The sequence below is a fragment of the Eutrigla gurnardus genome (genome assembly GCF_963514095.1).
Source record: "Eutrigla gurnardus genome assembly, chromosome: 16".
NCBI lineage: Eukaryota > Metazoa > Chordata > Actinopteri > Perciformes > Triglidae > Eutrigla > Eutrigla gurnardus.
In genome coordinates, this window is record NC_139927.1 from 10,909,786 (window position 1) to 10,935,398 (window position 25,613).

The following is a 25,613-nucleotide window of genomic DNA, read 5'->3' on the forward strand; positions in this document are numbered from 1 at the left end:
GTATGAACCGGATGCAAAGTTGTGCCTTCAAAATAAAAGCATGAATCCAGCCTACCAATGAGAGTGTTGTGGAAGCGCTGTTTTTATTATTATTACATTATTATTATTGTATTAATGTATTTTTCATCTTAAGCATTTTTATTCTAAATTGTATCAACAAAATTGGTCCTATTTTTAAATGTTCTAATATTAAACTTTATTTACACGACACATTGCTTGTAATGTTGCAGTCGGTGTGTGAGGTGCTTCACAACTTATGAAAAGTACATAGAAAAAACATAAAAAAAAAAAAATCTGCTCTCATTTCATAAAAAAATAAAATAAGACAACGTTCCATTAAATTATTTAATTAATTTGAACTTGAAAGTTTACTCTCAACTCAAGTTTCCAAAAAAAGCTACGATTATTTAATATTTTTAAATGATCTTAATCATTATTTTGAATTCTCCGAATAATATATGTATATGTAAATGTGTTATTATTATTATTTTATATATACATTTGCTCGTTTGCAGTTAAATTATTAACAAAACGTTGGTAGAACTATTTCTTCATTATAAATCAAACTCAATATTAATCCATTATTCATAATTCGGACCGTCCTATAGTTGTAATGGCATTATAAACTTCCCTTGAGGCGTCCTCGAGAGCTTTATTTTGATAGCGCTCACCGGAAGTCGTGCCGGCTAACTTGACGGTGGTCTCTCTGGGCTACAGGTTGGGCACGTTGTGGTCGGATCAGATTTGGTTCTTTCCTACCTGGGAGCAGACACCTGGAAGCGGAGCGCCTTCACTCGGCCGGCCGACGTCCGCTCCGCGTTCACGTCGAGACGTCAATGAAAAAACAGCAGCGGAGACTTTGGCTGCGGATGAATAACTAACCTGGCAACTCAAGCGGCAGTTTACAGGCTGACATGAGGAGCTGAGCCGAGCGGCGGAGTGCGCCTCTGTCCCGAGACGAAAACAAGGGCCTACAGGTGTTTTGTGGGCGAGGTGTGTTTTTTTTGCGTGTGTTTTGGCTGTTTCATGTCATTTGATCTGGATCCACTGCGCTGTGATCATGCTCGGTGCGGAGAGCAGACTGGAGAGCCGGTTGGACAAGCTGGAGTCCCTGATGAGGAACCCGCAGTCGGCTCTAAACTTGGAAACCCTGCTGGTGAGTTTGCATGTATCCCCCCCCCCCCTATGGGTCTGACAGGCCTGCAGGTAGCTACTGTGGCTGCTCCAACTCAGACTGGGAACACACACACACACACACACACACACACACACACAGTGTTGTTATACCGTCATGATCACAGATCACCTGAAGAGACATGTCTGTTGTCTCAGTGGACAGTAGGATTAAACCAGAAACCAGCTAAAAACACACTAATTGCTGAGTGAGTGAGTGAGTGAGTGAATGAGTGAGTGAGTGAGAGAGTGAGAGGACAATAGCTACTCATTGTTTGTCAGGACTCCGTAAATCAGGGGTGACCCCACCTCAACTCTGTCACCACCTTGTATTGTTGAATACAGAGGAATCCTCGTGTTACAGTTGTGACGGAGACACACGAAAGGACAATAATTCAATATATATATACGTGTTCAAGAAGGGGGAATTAAACTGAACCATAACAATGAAGGATACAGACAAAAGAGCCCTCCCTAAAACCTGAGTCCATTCATCTTCTCTTGCCACTCCCATCACTGTCTGCCTGTGATTGGTCTCTTGGTGTGGCCTCTAATTGACATGTCCTCTCTCTGACCCGTCCCGAGAATGTACTCCACCAACTAAGATAAAAAAATATATTTTATGTGTTTTGGGCGCCCATTTATCTCAAGGCTTTTAGACAGTCTGTATTAACTTGCTTTACTACACGGTCATGCTTAAAAATGGTGGTGTTTTCCTGCAGATATCAGGAGAACACGACCAGGCTTTTTTGTTAGTTTGGAGAAAGAACAAACAGAGAAATCGTGCTCAGGGGCCTGATGAATATGTGCTGGCTATTCTACACTTCACAGCTCTTTCATCTGCAATATTTCCTGCTGGTGATACGCGTCTATTCCCAGCACTGATGAGTCACGGCTAAAGTCCGGTGTAAAGCCGGAGCAAACCCGACTTGTGTCGTTCAATGACATAATCAGACGACAAAGTGAAGGGAATCCAACTGTCCTCGCTGCTATCTCTCCAGTCAGCTGTGGGACACAACCATGGCCGCCGGGCCTCCTAATGCAGAGAGCTACCGAACAGGAAGCTGAAGTCACTTCCTGGAATTCAGATGGAGTAAACTATTATCACTATTTCCTGTTTGTCCACAATCTTGAGTTTGTTGTTGTGTCTGCACTAAAGATGTTTGAATTTGAGTTTTATTTGTAGTAAAGGGATTTAGGACGCTTGTTTAGAAGCTGCTGGTTTTTATTTCTGTTTCTTTGGATCAATGGGGAGTCGGTCTCTCAGGCAGGATGATTGTTAGAACCTCTCCGTTGTTGCCGGCTGTGCTCAGGCACATCCGCTCACAGTGGAGTAGGTGGGAGGACACCCAGCCTAGACTGCAGGATCGTGTTCAGATTTGTCCAGATTCCAGAAGAGAACATCAAACCTGTTAGATCTCCTTTTTTTCTACTTCCAGCTCCGGCTGGTAGCAGGATTAACAAGGAGGCGGGAGATTGAAATCCTGAACCGTTCACCATACATGAAAACATGTGCCGACTGTACATTATAGCATGATAGAATAATAATAATAATAATAATACATACGTTTTATATAGTGCTTTTCCAGGTGCTCAAATGAACTAAATGAAAACAAAAAATCAGAACAAAGCAAACAAGCCAGCAGAGAATCAAAAAACAAACAAGTTTAAAGATTAACAGCAAGAGTGAAAAGGTGACCTTTGGAGGATTGAAGACTGTTAACATAATACTGTTGGCATAATAATGATATCATGATAAAGAATAAAGGCCTATTCATTTTTTTATAAGTGCAATGCAATTTCTCATTGAGGTTACCCCCTTGTTACTGAACTAGACCCGTCTTGTGTTGCGTGCACGTTAGTGCACGTTAGTGTTATTGTGACCCACTTTACAACTTTGCTCTAAAGTGGTACTAGTAGTTAATAACCTCCTCGTGGCACCTTTTAACAACACGGCAAAACCCCGGCTCTTGTTCAAGTTTTCAGGCGATGTCATTAAAAATAGGTGGATTCAACCTTTATGTTTAAATCGTGGTTTCAGCTACAAGGATGGAATTGTGTGTCGTGATTCTAGTCTTGCCTTCCCACGCACACGCACACACACACACACACACACACACACACACACACACACACACACACCAAATGATTCATTTGAATCTGTGAGAAATGTTGAACTCTATCTACATATGCAAATATAATCTAATTTTATCAGACCGTTGAGTTTCTACCTTTCTACTGCTGTAACCATGGCCGTACAACACACACACACACACACACACACACACACACACACACACACACACACACACACACACACACACACACGGTGTAAAATGATCACAGATCCTCGAGCGCTCCGCCTGAATCCAGACCCATAAGCTGTTTGTCCCACAATAGCTCCTGAGCCTGTGGGTCTATTTCCACACGTCTGCGGTGGGGGAGATCTCTCCGCACCGCTGCTATTTAAAGGTGCAGAATTGTTCCACCCGGCCCCCTGCCCACCCACTCACATATCCCGGGACAAACAGTCGGATAGACACTGCTGTGGTTCACCCCACCCACACACACACACAGACACGGATGAGCCCACTTGACCTTTGTTCCTGGGGACCGGAGGGTCACGTTCGCCCCTCGCCCACCTGCCCCACCGGCCTCATGTGTTTGGATCACAGAGACATTTTGGTTCTACTGTTGCCACTGCTCCTCTGTGTTGCACCATAGAGGGGGGGCTTCGTGTGTGTTTGGATGGAGCGGCAGATCGGTGGGGCTGTAATGGCATCATGTGACTAGTTATTGTCATTGGCCCCTGCTCAGTCAATTAGTCCAATTTAATGCTTTTTCATGCACATCTCTGCAAAAGAAAAATATTAAAAGTGGTGATTCATCCATTTAATCAACTTATTGATTAGTTAACAAACTAAAGTGTTGGACGATGAGGAATGTCTGAATGTTGTTGTTGTGTGTCTTTACATCCGACCTCTATTGTCCTCTCGTCAGTGTTTTGTTTTCCTTCACGTGAGCAGACTCATGTTCTCTCCCGTGATGTTGCATTTAGGAGCTCACAGGAATGTAATCTCTCCTTCCTTCCTTCCTCCATCATTTAGTTTTCTTCTATCAGCCAGCAGAAGGTCGAGGTTGTCTCACAAGACTTGTTCTGTTCTCTTCATCCATCCCAACAAAAATAACGTGAAATCACCTTTAAAACATAACTATTTTTTCATGTTTCTCTATATTTGTTGGTGAAACATTCAGCCAAACTCGAGCAATAATAATCCCTATTTATTTTCCCATTGTGATGGAAAAACTGTTATTAGACAAAGGTTTTTATTCCACCAGGGGTGATCCTAGAAGTTAAGTACTTTTGTTGCTGCTCATTTGTTTCCAAAGGTTGATTGAATATTTTGTCTTTTCTGTCTTTCAGGACTCCATGAACGCGCTGGCTCATGATTTGAACTATCCTGCCCTGCGGAAAAACAAAAACATAGAGGCCTTTCTGAACCGATGTAAGAGCTGAAGTGTGTTTGGAGAAGGTCCAGATTCTCATGCATAGTGCTTGATACCAACAAAAGGTTTCAATTCAAAACCAGAGCACTCCTGAGGGATCGAGTACTTGTTCGTCACACAAACTACGTATAGTTGATCTTTTACAACTCCCGTTCCTCTGGATAGTAGTCTGGTCTTGGTATGCAAATCAATTAAAATCTATTCCTGTCTGGTCCCGACGGATAGTACAGCCAGAATATCAGTAAAAGTGAAAATGTGTTACTTTTGTAAATCAATTTTTTGTGAAATCTTTGGCTTTGTTTCTTTGTTTAGACTTGAGGCCATGTACTAATACTGATATTACCATCATGGTCAAACTTATGTTAGAGAAACTGCAGCGTCTTCTAAAAAAAAGAGTTTTAAATTCACCCACTGACCTAAGAATGTTTATCTATTTTAACCTTGAATGAACTCTCACTGCGGCCAGTTGATAAAGTTTTGGTTCCAGTGCAACATCCCTGACCTTTGGCAGTTATCAACTGACTCTTTCCACTTTAACCCACTTTAACCTAAAGTTTTGACCCGCGTGTTGCCACGGTGACGTCTCTGTCCATCCCCCTGCAGATGAGAAGGCGGCGAGTCAGCTGCGAGAGCTGCAGGTGAAGCTCGAGGACTTCGAGAAGGTGAAGTTGATCGGGAGAGGAGCGTACGGGGAAGTGCAGCTGGTGAGACGTTTTACTGTCTGGAAATGGATGAGTGAAGTGTGTTGTTTGTAAATGTGCTGCAGTTTAATGGAGAAGGAGATGGAGCAGCAGAGGTTCTACATACAGTATGTTACTCCACCATTTTGGCACCAAAATACCAGCAATGTGAGCCACCAGAGGGAGCAACGATCCGTGAATCTACCGAAAATATAAAATGTAACATCTGCAACTTGTTTTGGGGGGTTTATATATAATTGGCACCTTTCTCCTAATCATGACTATATAAATAAATACATATAACTATATATAAAAATAAGTAATAGTAGTAGTTATTGCCTCCAGTTCCCCCAGATGTTTGTGTCTGGTGCTGGTGGAGGCTTGAATCTGGTCTCTGCTGAGCGTCTTGTGGCAGAAACAAGTCTGGACAGGCTCCGTGTGGGAGAGAGGAGTGTGAAATCTGGTGCGGGGGAGCGCAGGGGATGCTTAGTGTGTTTGTGCTTGAAATCTTGTGTAAGCACGTCCTTCAATGGGTGTGTGCCTACAATTACGGGATCCCCATCTCTCGCGTTATCTTGGTCTTTGCGACATTCGTCCTAAACTGCTTGGTATTGTCCTCGCGCGGTTATCACTGTTTGCACGCCAACGTCTCCTCTCTTTGCCCCGCCCTCCTCGGCTGCAGGTCCGCCACAAGGACTCTCGGAGGGTTTACGCCATGAAGCAGCTAAACAAGTTTGAGATGATCAAGCGGTCGGACTCGGCCTTCTTCTGGGAGGAGAGGCACATCATGGCCTTTTCCAACAGCCCCTGGGTTGTCCAGGTCTGCACACACACAGCTTTTATTCTGTTGGAAATAACAATATGTAACACAGTGGACGGATTGAACCTTTAAACATGAAAGAAGGATGTCAGAGAATAAGAATAGGAAGAAGATATGTATGGCCCCTTTGAACAGACATGTCATATCATTTTTTATCATGCTAGATATTATTCAAACATTTTGAATACTAAGTCTGATCTACCCATCTGTTTGAATTCTAGCCATTATTATATAATAAAGTATTATTATAAAAGAATATTTAAGCTTTGACACAGTCAATATGTGGATTGTACAATATCAAAAACATGTCTGAAATTGGAATATCTCATATATTCAGGGAAATGTATTAAATGTTCAGGGCTTGACCATATGGATACAATCTTCTATCATGTAATTATGTATCGCAATAGCAATATACATACGGTTTGATCACTATTGGTGCTTTATTTTTTAAATGAGATTCAATTTAAATATCATTGCACACAGGAAGCAACGGCGTTGCACATCATTCGATGCAAATATTATTAAAATGCATAACTATATCCATCAATATAAAGTTATTTACAGCGTGAAATTAATGTAAGTATGATTCTGTCCAGTGTAGACAGTAAGTGGATATGTAATAATTCAAAGTAAAGATCAATGATTTAGGAAACGCAATAATTAGTGAAAAAGACGCTCAAAGAAATATTCCCACCATTTTACTGGAGAGATACGAAACAATCTTACAAATCATGTAGCAAAACCCACATGATAATTAATTTCCATCACAATGCATCCTAACATGTTGGGCTTCCGATGACTGGGTTCGTGGTTTCCCAGCTGTGCTGTGCTTTCCAAGACGACCGCCACCTCTACATGGTGATGGAGTTCATGCCTGGAGGCGACCTGGTCACGCTCACCATGAACTACGACATCCCCGAGAAGTGGGCTCGCTTCTACACGGCCGAAGTGGTGCTGGCGCTGGACGCTCTCCACTCCATGGGCTTCATCCACCGCGACATCAAACCTGACAACATGCTGCTGGACCAACACGGACACCTCAAACTGGCAGACTTCGGCACATGCATGAAGATGGACTCGGTAGGTTCTTTTTTTTTTTCTTTAATGTGTTGGACCTGGCTGGGGGATCAAGATAAAGACCTAGGAGCTTTGAAAATTGTCATGCAGAGATCTTCAACAGGAGGTCCGGGACCCCTAGGAGGGCCGCAGAGTTACTGCAGGGGGTCCCCGAAATTATTTTTTTTCTTCCAAAAATGTAAATATGTCGAAAAATACACCTTAACATGAATACAACCTAAAATAAGCAAATATAAATCGTCCTGTTTGTTTATATTTTGAAATTGTGATGTAGAATTGCCAAAATATAATTAAAATATGAATATCAACAATTATTATTTTAATGGCTTAGCATTGTATACATACATCATTACAAAGTACTATAAAACATGGCACTATGGGCTTTAATTCTGAAGACAGAGTGACTGACTTTTCCGTGCCCGAGTGCACCACCTAGTGGTCAGGTTGCAAAGTGACACTAGATGCGGGACTATTGCATCAGGGTGTTGTTGTGGACCCAGAAGTAATTGTGCGAAACAGCCAATCTAGAGTCCAGCATAGGTCCCGCCCCAAATGTCTTTACACCTTTTTTGTTTTTAACCACAACAATTTCTAAATAGCCGGTTCAACAATTGAGCTCTCTGCAAGTTTACCAGCAGCCAGAAAGTGTGGTCAAAACAGTCTGGCAGAGAATATCTGGAGCGTTGTTAAAAAGGTTCGGGAGGTGTTTCATACAAGAAAGGGTTTTTTTGGGAATCGGAGTATGTCTTATGTATTGTGCTTTCTCCCTGAACTCTACCACCCTGTGCTTCCCTTGCCTTCTCTCTCCATAAACCTTGTGTATTTGTTTGCAGACGGGCATGGTGCACTGTGACACCGCCGTAGGCACACCGGACTACATCTCCCCTGAGGTGCTGCAGTCTCAGGGTGGTGACGGTTACTATGGCCGGGAGTGTGACTGGTGGTCTGTAGGAGTCTTTATCTATGAGTTGTTGGTTGGTAAGTAACCCCCTCCATATACATCATTGGCAGTTTCTATCAACATGAAAAGAAACAAAATCAATAATTGTACAAAACGGTTTTGTTCGCAGGTGAAACTCCCTTCTATGCTGAATCCCTGGTCGGGACTTACGGGAAGATCATGAATCACAAGAACACCCTCATCTTCCCAGACGATATAGAGATGTGTCAGGATGCCAAAGACCTCATCTGTGCTTTCCTTAGCGACAGGTTTGCACGCTGAACCTCTAAATCATTCAAACTAACACCTGTGCTTTAACAAGAATGCAGAGCATTTGGCAATTCCAGGCTTCCTGTCATGTGCTATACTTACACTTTCCTTCGTGTGCTTATGTGACTGATTGTTGGGCTGTGGAGCAACGAAGGGACATTGTTTGGATCACAGAACGGAGAGAGCCCACATCACAACTCAAGTCTAAAGAAGACCTGGAAAAGGCTGCTGAATTCACACCCTCTCTTTTGAGAGGAGCAACAGCTTAAATAAATAAAGATTGTGGAGTTTTGGGCCCAAAGCAGACAAAAATCACACACCAAAGGCAAAATGATGAAGAGAGTTCAGCGAATAAAACACGGTGTTGTACAAGTAAATTCACTTCCAGTTCAGTTGCTCAAGTGAATATATGTTTTTTTAAATTACAAACAATATCCTTTTTGCAAAAAAAAAAAAAAAAAAAAATGTTGGGGACTATTTTCACCTGCGGAATGATACATTTGATCTGCTAGGGAGCAGAAAGCATGGTCATAGTTAGTTTTGGTCTTTTTGTGGGATATCAAAAAAAAATATATAGCGTATCATCAGACATATCCTTTAATAAAACTATTAATATATATTGAATCACTTTGCCAAAAACACTCAGGTACAGTAGTGCTGATCCCAGCTACCATCTCAACACAAAAAGGGCCATTTTCATGTGCGTAATAGCATATTAGTATTATGACGGAGTGGGTCAGGTACTCTGTTCGGTGGCCCATCCCCCCGGAAGAAACCACTTCCTGTTTACATTAGTAACCCCGCCCCCCCAAAGAGAGTGCAGTCAAACACAGGCCCTTTCTGCTTCAACACAGAGCCGCCTTTCATATTTCCTCACTCCGTTTATTTACCTTCTCACTCACTATTCTCTCACCGCAGACAGAATCTCACACGTGTGCGGCTGCCAAGCAACGCCCACACACACACACACACACACACACACACACACACACACACACACACATCCACATGTTGAACACTGACCGATACATTCACTTAACCAACATGTCCTTCCTCTAACCACTACCACCATTTACATCTCCTTTTTCCAGGTGTTTTCCATGACTCCCCTTGTTTATTAATTTTCTTCTTCTACCTTTTCTTGGTGCCACTTTCCATTTCTCCATCCTCATCTTTTTTTCTGACGTAACTTTCTCCTTAGCACTTCTGCAGTTTTCTGGGCAGTGAGACATGGTCCGCTGTAGGCCAGGCTTGGTTGCATGTCAGATTTTTTTTTTTTTGCGGGGGTTTAAAAACTCTTTCTTCCTCCCCGCCCCTGCCCTCTCTTCCTCTTGGCTGGGTCTGGAATGTCCCACACGTGGCAAGCCCAAACTGCCGCACCCCTCCAGCCCTGTACCCAGTGGTGGAGGAGGGAGGAAGGTGGGGGGGGGGGACGAGCGTGTGGAGGTTTAGAGCGAGAGAGGAGAAGTGAGGGAAGGCAGTCGTGTTTGAGTTGTTGATGTTGGATCCTGCTGTCTTGACTCCCTTTCTCCTCCTGGATCTACTTTATCTCGCCTGGTTAGAGGAGGTTCCGGTGTCCGCCAGTGGTCATGCGGTGCTCCATGCTGGTCAGTGTGGTCAGTCCCTATGGTCACTCCGCTAGGCTGTGTGTGTGTGTGTGTGTGTTGGCGTGACATGTACATGGGGAAGGTGGGTGGAGGGGGAGTGTGTTCTGTGTTCAGGCTCCGCTCACAGTCTTGGTCCTGTTGCTGTGTGCAGGAAGGTTCGTCTGGGCCGCACCGGAGTGGATGAGATCAAGTGCCACCCTTTCTTCAAGAACGACCAGTGGACCTTTGACAACATCCGAGAGAGTAAGAGAGTGCATGTTTTTAATGACATCCCCCACAACGCAGGTGCAGATTTCCACATCCGGTAATGTGCGTCTCTCATAGGCCTCCTTCTTATCTCCAGCACCATTCCTCTGCAGATCTGCTCCTTTTTTAGCATTAGTTCACCGTTTATTTCCATCTCCTGAGCCATTCGGCCTGCATGTGCGACACACATGCTCTCCATATGCCCGTATCTTCTAAGATTACATGTCTGATGCTGTGCAGGGCAGCAGAGCACACGATGCATGAAACCTGCAGGATGACTCGCTGCACATGGGGGCTACTCCAGACCAATAGATAAGAGAAACATTAGATCATATCACCCGTTGGTACCCATACAGACAACACACACACACTGATGAAACTAAACAGCTGTTTTTATGAAAGTCTCCACCAACAGCAACATGTCGCCGTGTGAAACGTCTGTTTAACTGAGTGCATCATGTTGAACCAACTGCTGTAATATATTAACATTGTTATATTAAGCAGCCTTTTTTATGTATGGTGGAATTTTATTGTCCGAATGCATAACTTTAAGAATAAGTCATAGATAATAGGTGGTTGTTACATTATCACTTGGTAAATCGGCAACCAAAGTCATCAATCTGAATCAGAATGGGATGATGTTACATTATTCATCTCTTTATGGTTTCATTACCATTTACAATTTGACGAAACAGAAAAAGAAGAACACATCAAATCAACAATGCAAAATCAGCCGTATTAAACAATTATTTTGGGTTTGAAAACAATAGTTAATCAATATCCCTTTTGAATTCATTTGTTATAGATGTATTATAAAGAAAAACAAAGAAATGAGGAGTAAAAAAACAAACCTTAAAAGGTGAAAATGATTGCAAGTTTTTATAACTGCAGCTGTCATGATATCCATCAGCTGTTATGTTATTAAGCTCAAACTTAAGGAAATAAGGAACAGGATATTTTAGGAATCTGAACAGGACATCTGTCTGCATATAATCACATGCAGTCTCTCTCTCTCTCTCTCTCTCTCTCTCTCTCTCTCTCTCTCTCTCTCTCTCTCTCTCTCTCTCCCTCCCTCCCTCACCTGGCTCTGATTAAGACGACAGACAAAACTTCGGACTGAACTTCAGACTGCCTGGCATTCAGGAACACAAAACCACTACTGTGCCTCTCAGCTCTCTTCATGCTTGCACATGCATGTCCAGTCTCTCTCACATACACACACACACACACACACACACACACACACACACACACACACACACACACACACAGCTTCATATACCTCCTAACCCTCTGTGTCTGTTTGAGGATGACTTTCCTCCCCGCTGAGTGCGTTCATGATGACTCAGGAGGGTTATTATCCTCTTATTGAAGAGTCTTCCAGTTGTCTTTATGGTAATCAAGCGTATCGAACGTTGGGATGGTGATGAAAAGAAGCCAGCAGCATGCATGGCGGGATGAATAGATGGATGCTGGGACGCCCGGCCCCCCCGTAGCGGCGGGCGGGGCCGGCCGTGCGGCCTGTGTGGACTGCTCTAATGAGAGGGGCGCCCCGAGTTTGGAGGGTTGCTCCCGCTCTCTCACTCTCACTGTGGCCACGGCTGCCTGTCATTAGCCGCCCGCTATCAGAGAGCATTCTGGGAAGTCATGCCACAGGGGCCTCCCCGGAGCAGCCTGTGTCTCTTTCAGTCTTGACCACAGTTTGGCTTTTTTTTTTTCCTCTCCCCGGCTTTTCGTTTTTTATTTCCCCTCATTTGTTGCGTTCCCGTGCCTGATCCCCGCCTGTGTTTTTTTTCGCCACCGTCTTTGAGTCACATCTGTCGTGCTGAGGGTTGTGACTTGACCCAGCAGTAATGAGCTCTTTGCTGCGAGCCAAAAATTGCACTGGTCTGAGGAATTTGATCCATAATAGCTGCTTTTTTCTCAATTAGGGACTATTTATAGGTTAAAGGACCAGCTTAGTTTTATCTGATGGGCCCTTTGACACATTCCTGTCTGCCTGTTGTGTTGTGCAGACGTTTAGAGCGCGCCTGCTCTCTTCTCACAGGCGTTTTCGGGCTTGGTTTTCGTGAAAGGCTCCGTGTGTGGGGCACAAAGCGAGCACTGTACAGGGAAAAGGAGTGGTGTCAGCCTCACGCCAACCTGCAGACAGCTTACTGCTACCGGCCGTGCCAAACTCGGCTCAGACTTGAGTTAGAAACACACACCTGAGAAAATGTTTATGAGCTTGCTTCAAACATGGCGCTGCAGGTTTTTCAGTTTAATCTGTGATAGTGTGAGTTCATGTAAAACCCCTTTTAACCCCCTATTGGTTTGCACCTCCTCCTCCTGCACCATCATGACTCTCTCTCTCTCTCTCTGTCGTCCAGCTGTGGCTCCAGTTGTGCCAGAGCTGAGCGGTGACATAGACACCAGTAACTTCGACGACATAGAGGATGATAAAAGAGATGCCGAGACATTTCCTCCACCCAAAGCCTTCGTGGGCAACCAGCTACCATTCATCGGCTTCACGTTCTTCAAGGAGGACCAGTAAGAGTTTTATTCTGATGTCTTCTTTGAGTACTTTGACTCTGCTGTTGTGCGTAGAAAGTCTGGCTTTGCCTACTATATACTTTTGTTAATGTACTGGTAACCATCCTGGGGATGGTTGTGCTCTCATGTGTGGGGACTTTCACAAGGGAATCTAGACTCAGGAAGCAGGTTTAAGGACAGCACGGCAGAAATAGAGCTTTACACCCATACCTTTAATACAGCCTCACACGGGTCAGACAGTGTCTGCCTGTTCCAGCTCCACACTGCCGCCTTGTTCAGACCCTTTAAATGCTCTCTTTGCTTATGATGGAGTCTAGCTTTTGAACCTGGTTCTGGTCTAGAGAAAAAGGTAATAAAAAACATGTACTGTACGTTTATGATCCCATGATGCTTTAATCAGGATTGGAACCTTTTTACTGTTTCGGCTTATATTCACACAGACTGAGGCAGATGTAATGCATACTTACATTTTAGTCAGTATATGGCTGTCAATCCAGTTCACAAGTGTATACAGATTGTAGCTGACATTCATATTGAGTAGGTAATGGTTTTAGTTCAGCCTTTCATCCTTAACTCTGCATTTTAGGATATACATTTTGGGAAATAATCCCATTTTCTTAAGCAGTATTTTGTCTCTATTTTCAAAATGATGAACACCGTGCAAAAACACTTTCAGCTTTAGGGCACGAATTGTCTTGAAATAATTGTGAAACCGCTTCAGATTTCTTGGTCATTACGCAGCCATGTGGCAGAGGCATGTAATGATTCCCAGAGATAGCTGCCCACCATTACAAGCCCACCATGTTGGTTAAAACGTTGGCAACAGATAGCATGGGTTGGAGGCATCCTTTAGGTTTCTCCAAAGGTAAACCCATCCAGATGTAGAAAGAAGATGGAAAGACATTCAGCTTGTTTCCCCCTCTCCACAGCGCTGCAGTTTTGTGCTCCATGCATGAGGTTATGGGTCTTCAGTGCAAGTGATTTCTGGTTATAAAGTGTGCCTTGGTGAACGTTGTCGACATTATTGATCTGCTTGTGATATAAAAACGGAGAGTAAACTCGTTCATGGCTCTCCTCTGACGCTTCATTCTCCATCAGGCTGCTGAAAGGAAATAATAAATACTCCGAGGAGGATTCAGAGGACAATAAGGATAACTCAGACAGTAAGAAAGAGGTAGGTGTTTTGGCGCATGTGGTCGTAATATTATGTTGAGAGAGGAGTGATCAATTAAAAGATGGAAATAACCATTAGGTAATGGTTATTCTCTTCTGTTAATCCGTCTGTTTATCTGAGCAGTTGCAGAAAAAAGTGACTCAGCTGGAGGAGCAGGTCAACCATGAGATGCAGGCCAAGGATGAGCTGGAGCACAAGTGCAAGTATGACTGGACTACTGACACAAATAGAGCTCTTTTTTTCTCCAATGCAAATGCGTGTTCTGACACTACAAATATGTTAATATTTACTGCAAAGAAGTCTTCAATCATCCTGTCCCTGTCCCTCCAGAAACGCCACCAACCGTTTAGACAAGCTGGTCAAAGAATTAGACAAGGAGGTGAGGACGCTTGCCATTTCAGCCACGTGCCTGATGTGACTAACGTCGCTAATTAATTCCGCTCACGGTCTCTGTGATGCCATCTTCCGTTTAGATGAGCAGCAGGCAGAAGGTGGAGGCCTCGCTGAGGCAGCTGGAGAGAGAGCGAGCGCTCCTGCAGCACCAGAGCGCCGAGAACCTCCGCAAGGTGGAGATGGAAGCGGACAGAAAACGCAGCCTGGAGAACGAATGTAAGCACCTGGGGAATACTCCATCCAAAGCGTTTGGCTTTGAAATTCGCGAATGAGATCCGAAATACATCTCTGACTCTTTAAACGTCACGTGATTTCATCATACGCAGATGAATCCGCCGACAGTGTATTCATGCAGCTCTTCAGTTGTACTCATTTTCATATATTTTACTTGCAAAATTGTCCTAACATATCAGTCTGACTGTTAACTCATTAAAACATTGTAATACAGCACAGGGATGTCTGGGAGCTCTGCCACGGTTTATATCACAGTGTATATATTCTGTATGATGTCCATCAGTGGGTGGATCGTGGTGTTTGCAGGGTGCGGTGAATGTGTTTTATCACATACTGCATTAACGCTTTTATTCCTCTGCATCTTAAGTGAACAATCTGAGGGACCAACTGGAGGATCTTAGGAAGAGGAACCAGAATTCCCAGATCTCCAATGAGAAGAACATCCAGCTGCAGAGACAAGTGAGGGGGAGCTTTTTCATTTCCCCTCCCTTGATGTTTAATCCATAATGCTCCACTGTAGTATTTGTACTTATATCAAACATGCTAATTTAATAATCTATATTCAAGCAAGCAACTGCGACTTGTGTATTCATTACCCCTCATTAAATCCTTTATTTGGCTGCTGCGCTGAACAAGTCCGGCCTGCAGGGAGACGTTTCATCCTGCCTGTTTCTCATCTGCAGCTCGAGGAGGCCAACGCCGTGCTGCAGGCGGAGGAGGAGGCGGCACACCGGCTGAAGAAGAGTCAGGCGGAGGTGCAAAAACAGGCTCAGAGCCTGGAGGCCAGCCTCGGGGAGATGCAGGAGAAGTGCAGCCAGCTCGAGAACAGCAAGATGGAGCTGGAGAAGCAGCTGATGGGGCTGCAGGCCGAGCTGGAGGAGGAGAGGAGAGACCGTAACCTCCGGACAGAAACCATTACTGACCTGCAGGGTGAGGCGTGTGCTCTCTACAACAAGAACAAAAAAACACTGTTAAGATGTTGTTGTTGATAATCACCGTAGCAACTTAGCCGTTATTTTAACGGCTTTTATATTCCAAACTTTAATGTGTCTATTAAAAGGTTACACGGTTAGAAAAGTTGATTCACTGTCGTAAGTGCAGTTAATCAAACGGCTAACATCATGGGCTCATTCAGTAAACATCTCAGCAGCAGGGGGAAAAAAGGCATTACACAACTCTGAGCTGAGATGCACATGGCTGTTAGATGTGAATGGTTCTTTTGGACCCGTCCTTGGGAAATATCAGATCATAGGTGGAAACATCTGTTCAAGAACGGCAGTGAGAGCGGAGCCAGCACCTCTTGTGAGACGCTGTTCGGAAACTTGAATGTGTGTTCAGTCCGTGCAGAGAGGAGGGGACGAAAACAAAAGTGATGCCTGTTTTCTGAATTGCCTCACGCATTTTTTTTTTACCCTGGACGTGGGTGGAGTTAGGTAAAAGGGAAAATAAACATTGAGTGTGTTTTTTATTCATTGGAGGCTGAATATGGGCCCGGAGTGTTATGTAATGTGTCACCTAGGATCTGTTTGAAAGTGAACAGTTCAGGTGCATTTTCTTGTAGTTTTGAATTCACTCACTTATATGATTTCCTTGTTATTAATCCCTTATTGTCCCATCATTCCACCTCAGGACGTATCTCTGGCCTGGAAGAAGAGGTGAAAGAGATGAAGTCATCCCTCTCCAAGGTCCGGACTGAGAAGAAGCAGCTACATGAGAAGCTCAATGACCTGGAGAAGGTTGGCCCTCATTTCTATTTGCTAATTTCTAATATAAATTCAGAGCTAAAACGAGCCTAGGAGATTTCCCCCTGCAAACTTCACTTTGACATGTAGATTCTGTTTGCTCCAGCATTTTGTAAAAGTATCTGGCTGTTCCCGTGCAATAAGTTAATTCCATACACATCACCCCGATGTAATGAGATTCCCTTTGATCCTATAGGAGAAGAGCAACCAAGAGATCGACTTGACGTTCAAGCTGAAGTCGCTGCAGCAGAGTCTGGAACAGGAGGAGGCCGAGCACAAGGCCACCAAGGCCAAGCTCGCGGATAAAAGCGAAATCTACCAGTCCATCGAGGAGGCGAAGTCTGAGGCCGTAAAAGGTGAGGGAAAAAAGTCCTGCAGTATGGATAGTATATTGTGTTACTCACATAACACAAGAAAGTCGTGCTATTGAGACAGACTGGAGAAGAAATGAAACATCAAACTTCTCCTGGTTGTTCTGTTTGGTCCAGAGTTGGAGAGCACCCTGCAGGAGGAGCGCAGCGTGAAGCTGCAGATGGAGGCGAGGCTGCTGCAGCAGGAGAAGGACCACTCCATGCTGGACTGCGACTACAAGCAGGCGCAGCACAGACTGAGCGAGCTGCAGGCACACAAGGACAAGCTTTCCGAGGAGGTGAGTCGTACTCCTAATACCCAATGTAATCATCATCAATCAATAATAATAATAAAGTAATGCAGAATGAAAATCATCATTACTTGCAGCCCTAACTCTGTGGTATGTGTGTGTGCAGGTAAAGAGCCTGAGCTTGCGTCTGGAGCAGGAGATCCACAAGCGGAGCATGAGCCAGAGCGACCTGAAGATGCAGAACCAGCAGGTGTTGGTGCTCCGCTCCTCAGAGAAACAGCTCAAACAGGAGCTCAACCACCTGCTGGACATGAAGCAGGTCCTGGAGAAGCAGAACCAGGAGCTACGCAGGTCAAACACACACTTAGTTTGTTGCAAAGGGGGGGAATGTAATCCATCATATCCGATTCGAGGAAAGTGCTTTGGCTCTGGTGGTTTTTTGGCCGGGAGCAGCGATTGACAGATTGTTGGTCGTGTTCCAGGGAGAAGCAGGAGGCTGGCGGCCAGCTGAAGGAGCTGAAGGACCAACTGGAGGCTGAGCAGTATTTCACAGTAATTCTAATCATCAATTCCCCTTCTTTTGTGCAACTTGTTGAGCAGACTGACAAAAGAAATATTCCAAAATCGATATACAATACGGGGCTTGACAGAGTTTATTTTACTATCCCAAATCTGTGAAAAGAAACTAACTGAAGCTGTTTTCCTCCCCAGACCCTTTACAAGACGCAGATCCGTGAGCTGAAGGACGACTGTGATGAGAGGAATAAGCTGCACAAGGAAGTGCAGCGGCGTCTGGCAGAATATGAAGAGGAGAGGTAACCAGTCTGACCGCCATCATGCACCATTCAAATACACATAAAACAAGAAAAAAGCATGACATGATAAATAATACAACAAACTTGTACGTTGAGGTTTTAGACAGTGAAGGCAGTGAAGCATACGCAGGATAACGCTGCGTATCTGTCTTTTAAATAATGTAACAGACATTCCAGATTAGTGTAATTTGCCCTCTGTGAATTCATCTCACACCCAAAATTGGGATTTGACCTTTAACTGATTGAGTGAACCGGATTTGTGCAGCGTCCCCAGATACACTACATTATGAGATTACTGTATAACGATGTCTAGTGTAACTTTCTTGGAAAATCCTGCATTGACAAAAAAAAAAAAAAGAAGTGAAAATGAATGTTTCTCCACACTGTAAGCAGTCTGCTTCTGAGAAGGCGTGATAACAGCGGGATCTTTGCAGCTCTAGCAGCTTTAATAATACGGTTTTAAACGGCTCCTCCTCCTCCTCCTCCCTCTGCAGGGATTCGCTGACGGCCCAGCTGGAAACCAGTTTGACCAAGGCGGACTCTGAGCAGCTGGCCCGCTCCATCGCCGAGGAGCAGTACTCGGATCTGGAGAAGGAGAAGATCATGAAGGAGCTGGAGATCAAAGACATGATGGCGAGACACAAGCAGGAGCTCGGCGACAAGGAGGCCACCATCAGCTCGGTGGGGCATTTTTATGATGAAGTATTATAATCATTTTCTAATATAGGACGACGTCAGGCATAGTGTTGAAATTCAACATAGAAATGTAGCCCTTTTAGCTTTTATAAAGTATGTATTGGTTACATCCATGTTTGCTAACTTTTTTCTTGGCACTTTGCCACCAGGAAAAAGTGAAAAAACTTGATTAGTGATCAGGATGTCAGTTGAATGGTTAATTGTCTCTAGCTAGCCGGATGTAAAAATCAACCCTAATTCGACATTTGGATTCAAACTGAGGAACGGCATTGACAACCACTGTAGTTCGGATCATACCTGTATAGTAATGTGATATATAATAATTACGTTATTGCGGTTGCTTGCCGCTCTGATGCCCCCTACAGCTGGAAGAGTCCAATCGCACTCTGACGGTGGATGTGGCCAACCTGGCCAGCGAGAAAGAGGAGCTCAACAACCAGCTGAAAGGCATGCAGCAACGTGAGTGTCATTCCGACTTAATGAGCACCACGAAAAGAGAATTTCTTGTCCTGGAAAAGTCATCAAACAGCCGTCTAGATGATTTATGCGGGCGGAGGTGTTGTTAAATGTCATGAAAAGTAGCCATTAATCTATCCGTAGACAGCAGAATATTGGTCTTCAAACTTTCGCTTCAATTTGTCGATTGTTTCTCTCAAACTCATGTCAGGAAAGAAAAGTTTATACGAGCCCTGCATTCATATTATGCTCTGCTATTTATACAGACCTCCAGAACGCCAAGGAGGAGGAGAAGCAGATGAACTCGCTCAAACTGTCCTTTGAAAAGCTGGTGCAGAATGAAAGGACACTAAAAATTCAGGTGTGTGAGTGGGCGCCTACGGGTCTGGGAAGCCTGGATGCCGTTCTACTTCTGTGGTCTGACTGTGGTGTCACATCATTCGTTGTCGAGAATAATGTTCAGCTGCAGGCTGGGCTAAAAATCACCGACGACCGGGCTTCCTTGTTATTCATATTGAATCACGAATCGATCTGTGTTTTGCCGCGTTTCGCGCTCCCAGGCCGTCAACAAGCTGGCTGAGGTGATGAACAGGAGGGAGACGATGCGAGGAGGCCACCGGAGCACCGGCACCGAGGTGCACAGGAAGGAGAAGGAGAACAGGAAGCTGCAGCTGGAGCTGAGGGCGGAGAAGGAGAAGCTCAACAGCACCATCATCAAGTACCAGAGAGAGATGACGGACATGCAGGCGGTCAGTATGGCGGCGCTGCACGCCAGCGTGAACGTATACAGACTTAATGCGACTGTGAAAGCACGTTGTGAAACCTGCTCATGTCTGTCGTTCAGCTGATAGCGGAAGAGAACCAGGTGCGCCTGGAGCTTCAGATGACATTGGACAGCAAGGACAGCGACATCGAGCAGCTCCGGTGCCAGATCACCTCCCTCAGTGTTCACTCTCTGGATTCCACCAGCATCAGCAGTGGCAACGACCTGGACGTGGGCGAAGGATACCCAGGTAGAATCGCCCTGTAATTTGACACGTTCAAACACACTTCCGCATGCACTTCCTTCTTCCTGCAGTCTCACTTCCTGAGTTCTCGCTGTGTCCTTTGTTTTCACTGTGAGTCTCTTCCAGGCCAATTGTTGTTGACCTTTTTTCCTCCTCATGCTTTTTCCTCTCCCCTCCCCACCCCTTCCTCACTTCACCTCAAATTCTCTCTCCGTGGCCCGACGCAGTGCGCATTACTCAGTCTCACACCTCCGAATCAATGTCCTTCACCTACCAGCGCACACACAAATCTGTCTGCGTCGACACCCGGCCCAACCTTCTCTCCGCTCACGCTCTCTTCCACTCCGACTCTTCGGAGGATGATGAGGACGAACACGACGGACGGGCGCAGCAGGGCCCCCGTCCCCAGGCCCTCCCCTACCAACAGCCCCCCGAGGCTGAACCTGCAGGTGACCCCTGCATGGCGGTTCAAACCCGGGATGGGGATGCGAGTGAAACTGGAATTGACCTAACAAGTGTTAATATTCTTCCATCAGGATATTTTTTTAAATTGTTACCCCCACCCTGGTTAAACCCTGTTTCTGCTAATCCCTCTACTCTGTTGGCTCTGCCTCTGCTGTGCTTTAATCCTTGTTAATGTCTGGACTCACGGCTTGATGCTGGTCTGCTTTGGTCAAAAGCATCCACTGCAAAACAGTGGGGATTTTTCCAAGATTTGAAGTGGGTTTGTAGAGTTTTTCCTAACATAAAACAAGCTTTTCCTCAGCAGACACCGGCCATGTTTTGTGCTGGAGATTCTGTATAATCTATATAGTTCCCACTGAAAAGGTTGGATGTTGAAATTAAGTAGCAAAAGCTTTCTGCCACTTGCCCTTTTTGGTTTTAAAGAAAGGACTCATTTCCTCTCCAAGTGATCATCCGTTTAAAGAAAATGCCATTTCAAAAATGTCACGGTTCTTTTTAAGTGCCTGGCATGATTAAAAGGCACTTCTCCTCTTTGTGTTAACATCTTCCTGTTTTTCTCTGCAAACTAGATTCCCGGCTGGAGGGCTGGATTGCACTTCCTACCAAGAACACAAAGCGGTTTGGCTGGGACAAAAAAGTAATGCTTCCACCTTAAATATCTCATATCTACAGATGTGTTTTCATAGTGATTAGGTCATTTCCCCCTCTAACCCTTTTGACTCTTGTTCCCTTTAAAAGTATATAGTTGTGAGCAGTAAGAAGATCCTTTTCTACAACAGCGAGCTGGACCGAGAGCAGGCCAACCCCTTCATGACCCTGGACCTTGAGTGAGTTAAAGCAACATTTAAATCCCAAAATATGAATCGTAATGGGAAAAAAATGGCTATGAGAGCTGACACTGCCAAGAGTCGACAGCCCATGCAGTGAGTGAGTATGCACAGTGAGGCTGTGAAGGCAGACTAGTGCTCAGCTAGAAGGCATTTGTGGTCTCATTTAACCACTTGTTGTTAGCAAGCGCCTTTTTTTAAAAACACGTAAAAGATTCAGAATTCACAAGAGGGGTATTTACATCTACAATACGTCAGTAAATACCCCTTTAAAGTAGTATTTTTATACGTTCAGCTTGTGTTCGCCACATACTTTATTTCAGGCATTTAACTTAAAAAGTTAAAACAAATCCACTTCCACACGAGGGAACCGGAAGTGCAAAAATGCAAACACATTTCTGGATTTAAGGACGTATTCCTGCAAATACTGGTCAATCCTCCTGAGGGGACATAAATGTTCGTACCAAATTTCAATGCAATCCTCCCAATAGTTATAATAGTTAGTAAAGTAATAGTTAGTAGTAGTAAAATATAGAATAAGAACAAAAGCAGACTTTAAAACAGCAAGTAAAACAATGTCTTGGTAAGAAATGAGCAGAATATTGAGTAGAATTAGCTAATGTCAGGGTGGAGAATATGACAAGCCTTTGAAAGGCATATCTTGCTGCTACACATTATGATGTCTTGTACCCTCTAATTTATTACACTTATTAACCCAGTCTACTCTCAACTCTCCCCCTCCTCTCCCTCCAACAGGAAGCTGTTTCATGTCCGACCCGTCACTCATACCGATGTGTACCGTGCAGACGCCAAAGAAGTCCCAAGGATATTCCAGGTAATGAGCCAGGACACTTCCTGTTACAGTCTCTCATGTCTCCTCTACAGCCTGTCGGTCCAAATCAGGTTCTCTCCATTCAACGGTCTGCTTCGATCAAACTCCCTCCCCAGATCCTGTATGCCAACGAAGGCGAGATCAAGCGTGAACAGGAGCTCGTGACGGAGCCGGCGGCGTACGGGGACCGTCCCTCCTACATCAGCCACAAGGGTCACGAGTTCATCCTCACCCTGTACCACTTCCCCTCCAGCTGCGAGGCGTGCACTCGGCCCCTGTGGCATGTCTTCAAGCCCCCGCCGGCCCTCGAGTGCCGCCGCTGCCACACCAAGTGCCACAAAGACCACCTGGACAGAAAGGAGGAGGTTATCGTGCCCTGCAAGGGTTAGTGCGCTCATTCGATCGTTCATGTCCAACTTCACTTGCGGCACATTGGTGTAGCAAAATGTTGTATTTGATGAGTTAAATCCCTTCCTTTTACAGTCAACTACGACATGTCCACTGCCAAAGAGCTGCTGCTGCTGGCCAACTCTCAGGAGGAGCAGCAGCGCTGGGTGAGCCACCTCCTCAAACGCATCCCGAGGAAACACCCGACCATGAGTCCTCCCTCTGCAGCGCCAAACAGCCCCCCCGAAGCCACGTCGCGCTCCTCTCCGCGGATCTCCCCGCGACCTTCGCCCAGGAGCTCGCCCCATTTGTCCTCCCATCGCGGCGCCATCAAGATCCAGCCCAGCAGACATCAGCAGTCGTCAGGGAAAACCAGGTGAGCGCCGGGAAGATGTTACTGCATAAAAGATGATATTCAATTTTGCACCCATATTAAAGCTCGCGTTCTGTTATATTTTGTTTACAAGACTTCAGAGATCGTTTATTTTTCTACAATATGACCATCTTGTTCACAAAGACAAGCTAACTGTGGGTGATGTGTTGCATAATTATTTTATTATGTTGTTTTGGTTTTTATTAAAAGCACAAAATAGTGAATTGGCCAAAGCAGTAAAGAGAAAATCCCCCTGAAGACTGAGAAAATGTTTCCAAAAAAATAGGTTTAAATAGACCAGCTACTGGATAACGTTTCAGCACAGATCAAAAATGCCATAACTGTTCATTTTGGGACATTTATTTAGTTTTTTGGTACTTTTTTATAATTATACTATACTATTATTCCATATATTAAAACTGAAAATGACAATTCCAATTTTTTGTTAAATTTTTATTTAAAAAGAAATACCATTTACACAACAAATGGCAATTTTCAAACTGGTCATCTTGTGCTAATGTGTTTTTTTCCCCTGTTTATTGTTTGTCAGAGAACATCAGTAAAAGTTTCGCCCCAAAATATGACTTAAACTATATATATATATATTTAAAAAAAAATGTTGGTTTGCTAAACAACTACCCACACTGCTTCCTTGTCTCTGTTGATGATTCTCAATCATGTGCATTTAAAAGTCGCCTAAAGCTGCTTAAGTTGCTTTCAAATAAGCATTAATGCTCCAACATGGCTTCTCACGCAGCATCAGTCGCCACCTGGTTGAGTAGGAAACCATTACGGGAGTCACTAACTGTAACCATCTTGTTTTCACTGATGAAGACGCTCAACCTTAACCTAACTGGCTCTCATCCCTCAGCGCTGGCCCCATGCTCCGTATCATCCTCCACTGACCTTTGACCTCTGACCCCACCATTCTAACGTCTCTCATGCTGGGAGACTGTAAGTAGCGGCCCTTGTTGCGCCTGTCCGCCCTCCATAACGCTGTACTGCCGTGTCCATTAACACTAGCCTCATAACAAGCAGCATTCACTCACTCAATTAACTACTCGCAGCTCTACACTGCCCCCTGCTGAACATGGTGTGTACTCCCCCCCCCCAGCAGTTTTTGAAGCACGAAACGGCCTTTTGACCCCTTGATGAACCTCATTACTGTTTCAGATTGCTTGAGTTTGGCCTGAGAGACTGGAGTTGGCCTTTGGATGATGACGATAATGATGATGATGATGATATTTTCTTCTGAAGGAAGTGAAACGGGGGGGGCAGATGGTAACTGGACCTCTACATGTGTGTTTGCAGTTCGTAGGAGGCCTCGATGTGGCCCCAGGCATGTTTTTGTGTGATGTTCTCAATTTTCGGTTGAGTGGAGAACAAGAACTCGGTGTTTGAACAACATCGTTGCTCCATGAGTGGTTTGGGAATTATGCCAAATGAACAAAACACAGACAGATTTGGGAATCCTCCTGGTCTTCATGCAAACAAAGAGTTTATTGGTTTGGGAAATATACACTTGTTTTCCTGCAGAGAGTCACTAGACTATATTACTCACATACGTCTCCATCAAATATGGATCTGCCGGTTTGTTTTGCTCCACATAAACCTGTCCCACACAAAACCTGCCTACGAGGACCTCTGTTGTTTTATGATAAACTCACCGTCTGCTGGCTCTAGCTTCATATACTGTATACTATCCATGGGAGTGATATCTATCTTTTTTATCAAACTCTAGACAAAACCGCACTAAAGCATATAATGTGCTTTAATAGTTCCCTTCTTGCAAACATGCAGACCAAGATTATTCCGGTCTGATTTGAACGCACGTTACTCATGCATTGTGTGGCTCCTGGATAGCTTCCTCGTTTAATATGTGTGGATTTTGTGTGGGCGTGCCTTTGAAGTCCAGCCATTCTGTTGGTAGCGTCCCAGGTTTTCACATCACTCTCTCTCTCTGTCTCTCTCTGTCTCTCTCCCTCTCTTTGCAGTTAACCCTGGCTCATCAAAGATGTGGATTTTCATCTTTGTGGATCAATGGCTGCAGTCTGGATGCAGCACCTACATGTGTTATTTCTTCAGGGAAGTAGACTGGGAAAATAAATAAATAATGATGGATGGAAACATTTACAGAAATATCCTTTTAACAAGAGGAAAATTATATTAAATATTAAAGTGAGAAAGAAAATCCTCAAACTCCGGTGATTTAAAAACTACCTTATTTGTATTTTTTTTTAACCATCGTTACAAAAACACGGATGCGGCGACTCACATGGATTTGTGTTTGTGAAGTGTTAGGCATGTGTGTGAACATTTGTATATAGGATTAAGAGGTCTGTCTTTGTATTGCAACACAGACAGTGTAGCTCATAGTATATGATTGTTTTATTTTTATGGATATAAGTCAGCAGCACATGACAAAGTATATGCTCGTCTTGTAAATGAATACAATTCCCATCACACAAAGTAGATCTACTACAAACGTAGAGCAGAATAATAATGTGAATCCAAACAGAAGTTTGCAGAATGCATTCTCTTTTCACCATTCATGATCAAATTCAAATAAATTCTTTTACCCTGATCTGAAATTCATGTTTCGTTCATTATTTATGTCAATTCTACATGTATTTGTCTCAATATAAACATATAAAATTATATAAAATATAATAAATTATATTTTGGCTTGATGTCTTGTTGTAACCTCACTCTGAATTGCCCTCCGGTTGAATTTGGATTCTCTGTCTCCGCCCACA

General features: G+C 44.3%; 1 protein-coding gene across 4 annotated transcripts; it reads left to right on the forward strand.

Annotated features, from left to right (window-relative positions):
• Window positions 1-708: 708 nt before the first annotated feature.
• Window positions 709-25,441, forward strand: LOC311026423 (rho-associated protein kinase 2-like). 4 transcript variants are annotated; one of them, XM_084029985.1, is made up of 34 exons: window positions 709-1,156; window positions 4,598-4,679; window positions 5,284-5,384; window positions 6,043-6,180; window positions 7,003-7,263; window positions 8,094-8,238; window positions 8,331-8,469; window positions 10,229-10,320; window positions 12,693-12,852; window positions 13,954-14,029; window positions 14,153-14,232; window positions 14,360-14,408; window positions 14,503-14,638; window positions 15,024-15,115; window positions 15,340-15,586; window positions 16,286-16,392; window positions 16,595-16,754; window positions 16,887-17,047; window positions 17,166-17,350; window positions 17,482-17,551; window positions 17,711-17,814; window positions 18,309-18,495; window positions 18,876-18,969; window positions 19,233-19,327; window positions 19,527-19,715; window positions 19,811-19,979; window positions 20,201-20,422; window positions 21,008-21,075; window positions 21,177-21,265; window positions 22,022-22,100; window positions 22,214-22,481; window positions 22,581-22,860; window positions 23,729-23,811; window positions 24,852-25,441. In XM_084029985.1, the coding sequence occupies exons 1-33, from the start codon at window positions 1,061-1,063 to the stop codon at window positions 23,760-23,762; spliced, it is 4,455 nt and encodes a 1,484-aa protein (XP_083886111.1). In that variant the 5' UTR covers window positions 709-1,060; the 3' UTR covers window positions 23,763-23,811; window positions 24,852-25,441. The 4 variants fall into 4 exon arrangements, with proteins under 4 accessions (XP_083886111.1, XP_083886112.1, XP_083886110.1 ...); XM_084029986.1 differs by lacking the exon at window positions 23,729-23,811; XM_084029984.1 differs by lacking the exons at window positions 23,729-23,811; window positions 24,852-25,441 and adding an exon at window positions 24,031-24,131.
• The last annotated feature ends 172 nt before the right edge of the window (window positions 25,442-25,613 follow it).